Below are 3084 nucleotides of genomic sequence, written 5' to 3'. Positions count from 1 at the left end.
ACTTTGAAAAACTGCAAACAGCAAAATGATCAGCAACCAAAACAAGCATTTACACACATATCAACAGTATCTCTCACATTCGAACTTCATACCAAATATAACCACTAAGTAATATCAGGACATTTAATATTGAAATAACTGAATAGACAGTAACCTAACCACACAATAAAAACAAACATCAACACATTTGTCTTCTTTACCTCTCACATTCAAACTTCATACCAAATATAATCACCAAGTAATATAAGGACATTTAATATTGAAATAACTGAATAGACAGTAACCTAACCACACAATAAAACAAACATCAACACATTTGTCTTCTTTACCTCTCACATTCAAACTTCACACCAAATATTAGCTCTTAGGAATATAAGGATATTTGATGTTGACATTTTAAATTAGACATAACCCACACCACAACAAACACATACTTGGTCTTCACACTTGTGTATATTTCCTATCACATTTAAATTTCATACATTTTATACCATTACAAAGGAATATAAGAATATGTGTTGTTGACATTAAAAAGACAAAACTCAACATAAGAATAAAAACATACATACATCTTCACACTTGCTTATATTTCCTCTCACATTCAAACTTCACACCAAATACCACTACCATTACAAAAGAATATAAGGATATGTGTTGTTGACATTAAAAAGACAAAACTCAACATAAGAATAAAAACATACATCTTCACACTTGCCTATATTTCCTCTCACATTTAAACTTCACATTAAATACCATAACAAAGAAATATAGGTTGCACTTTGTAAATACAGCTGTTTCTCCAACCATGCCTTTTTTGGGGAGATCTATAATATTCATAGATAATTTGATTTGTTGACATACTTGTTCCCAGATATGATATATATGTTTCATCTCAGAAAGACACAACTTGGGACTGTTACCAGTATTAGAACATACTATTGCAAAAAAAAAATAATTCTGAAATGGGCTAAAAGTAAAGGTAGGGTGGTACACAATTTTAGTTTAAATTTAAAATCAAATAAGTTCAGGGCATTTAAATATTGAAAATATGCTACACAGCCCTATGCTTTGAGCTTGAATAAAATAGTAGTGCATATCAACGTTCTATTCCATGAAATTATTTATTACGAACCTGCAAGGTAAAACTGTCACAGTTTAGCTGCAAAGGGAGTTCCTTGTGGTAAAGTGCATTGCTTTATTACAGAAATGCAAGGATATGTGTTGTTGATATTAATTAGATGGTAACCCAACAGTAAAATAAAACATGCATCTTCACACTTGCTTTAATTTCCTCTCACATTTAAATTTCACACTGAATACCATTAATAAGAAATATAATGATATGTGTGTTCACATTAATTAGACAGTAACCTAACAACTCAACAAAAACAAACATGTACACACATGTCAACATGATCTCTCACATTTGTCACTGCTAAGGAATATAAAAATATTTGATGTTGGCATTAATTAGACCATAATGTTAACCCAACAATACAACAAAAACTAACATCTACTTTACTTATACTCATTCAAATTTCACACTCAATATCACCACTTAGGAATATCAGGATATGTGTTGCGAACATTAATTAGACAGTAACCCAACAACACAACAAAAACAAATATCTACCCACATGTCAACATGATAACTCTCACTTTCTTTTTCATTCTATAAATATTACCACTGTTTTAGATTTGTTACTTACATAGAAAACAATATTCATGTGATATCTCAGTAAATATGTTATTCACATGACAAATTAAATTTGGCCAAGAATCTGCCAGTGCTATCACAAATAAAACCTGAAGACTCATTATGTTTAAAACAGATAAACATTGGAAACCCCAGTCCATCCTCCTTACTAATCAGTACTTTACTATCCTGTCCATCTTTTGATATTACTATAATTCTATGAGAGTCACTGTCTGCTGCAATAATGTTACCATAAGTATCTATACAAAGTCCACGTGGTCCTATTAAATCCTGTTTATACTCCCAGATTTGTTTACCTGATTCATCAACACAGTATACTGCTTTACCTATTGAGTCACTATAGATTACTCTTTTGTTACAGTAAACAAGATTATACAGGATTGATTTACTCTGAACTTGTATTGACTTCAGTGTATTTCCTTCCAAGTCTATAATACGGATTTCTTCCTTCCTTAAACCTACAGCCAGGGAATTATTTGAAATGATAAACCAAAGCATGCTTTTCCTAATTTGATATCTTTGGTAACTGTTTCATTATCCATGTTGAAGATCTTAATGGCTCTCTCACTAGGATAAGTTATGGCAATAGTGTCCTCATTGATCTGTGTCACACTGAAGGCTCCACCAGGTATAGGTAACTGTTTCTGAAGTTTGCCATCAGAACTAAGTAGGTTAACTTTACCATCCAATTCCACTACTATAAATCTTCCATCAATCAGACAAATCATGTCACAAATAGTCTTCTCTATGTTGATCTTTATCTTTGTCTCAATATTCATTGTCATGTTGTTTATGTTGGATTGTTCTTGTGATTTTACTTGTGCTTTCCTCCTCAAACTTGTTTCTCTATTCAAGTTTATTTCTGTCTTAACAACTGACACTTCTCCAACTGATTCTATTGAAACTAATTTGCCTATTATGTTTTCTATCTCATCATTTTGCTTCATTTTTATGTCAACTTCTTTGGTCCTCTCATCATTTTCTAGATCTTCAATATAACGTTGACATTGATGTACCTGTTGTTCAATCTTATGTACACCTAGAAAGGATTGCAATTTTGAAGTATTTGTTGTTACTGTTTGTAATGTTCTTTCATCTCCTTCAAGTTTTCCCTTTTCCCTTCAATTTCTGAGATGAAATCAGTTGCTTTTGATCTTTCTTGATTCAAGATGATATCGGTTTCTTGGCATAACTTCTTCTCTAGGTGGTCAAATGTTTGTTCATTTCCTTTCTAATCTCATTAATTGATTTCTTTACGCCTATGCAATGATTTTCTCCTGTTTAATGGTTTTTGATTTGCTGGTCACTAATTGGTCAAGAATAGATAAAAAATAGTTAATGTCTTTCTCTACAGATTCTTTGGAGTT

General features: G+C 31.5%; 1 protein-coding gene across 1 annotated transcript; it reads right to left on the bottom strand.

Moving 5' to 3' along the window:
* Nucleotides 1-1747: 1747 nt before the first annotated feature.
* On the bottom strand, nucleotides 1748-2664 carry LOC139505230 (uncharacterized). The gene is made up of 2 exons (XM_071294987.1): nucleotides 2208-2664; nucleotides 1748-2175 (listed from the first exon to the last, which is right to left on the bottom strand). Exons 1-2 carry the CDS (start codon nucleotides 2662-2664, stop codon nucleotides 1748-1750), a joined length of 885 nt encoding a protein of 294 aa, XP_071151088.1.
* Between the last annotated feature and the right edge of the window lie 420 nt (nucleotides 2665-3084).

Source organism: Mytilus edulis, unplaced genomic scaffold, assembly GCF_963676685.1.
Source record: "Mytilus edulis unplaced genomic scaffold, xbMytEdul2.2 SCAFFOLD_1533, whole genome shotgun sequence".
NCBI lineage: Eukaryota > Metazoa > Mollusca > Bivalvia > Mytilida > Mytilidae > Mytilus > Mytilus edulis.
Note: the sequence above shows the minus strand (reverse complement) of the source record. Positions and strands in the feature narration are given on the sequence as shown.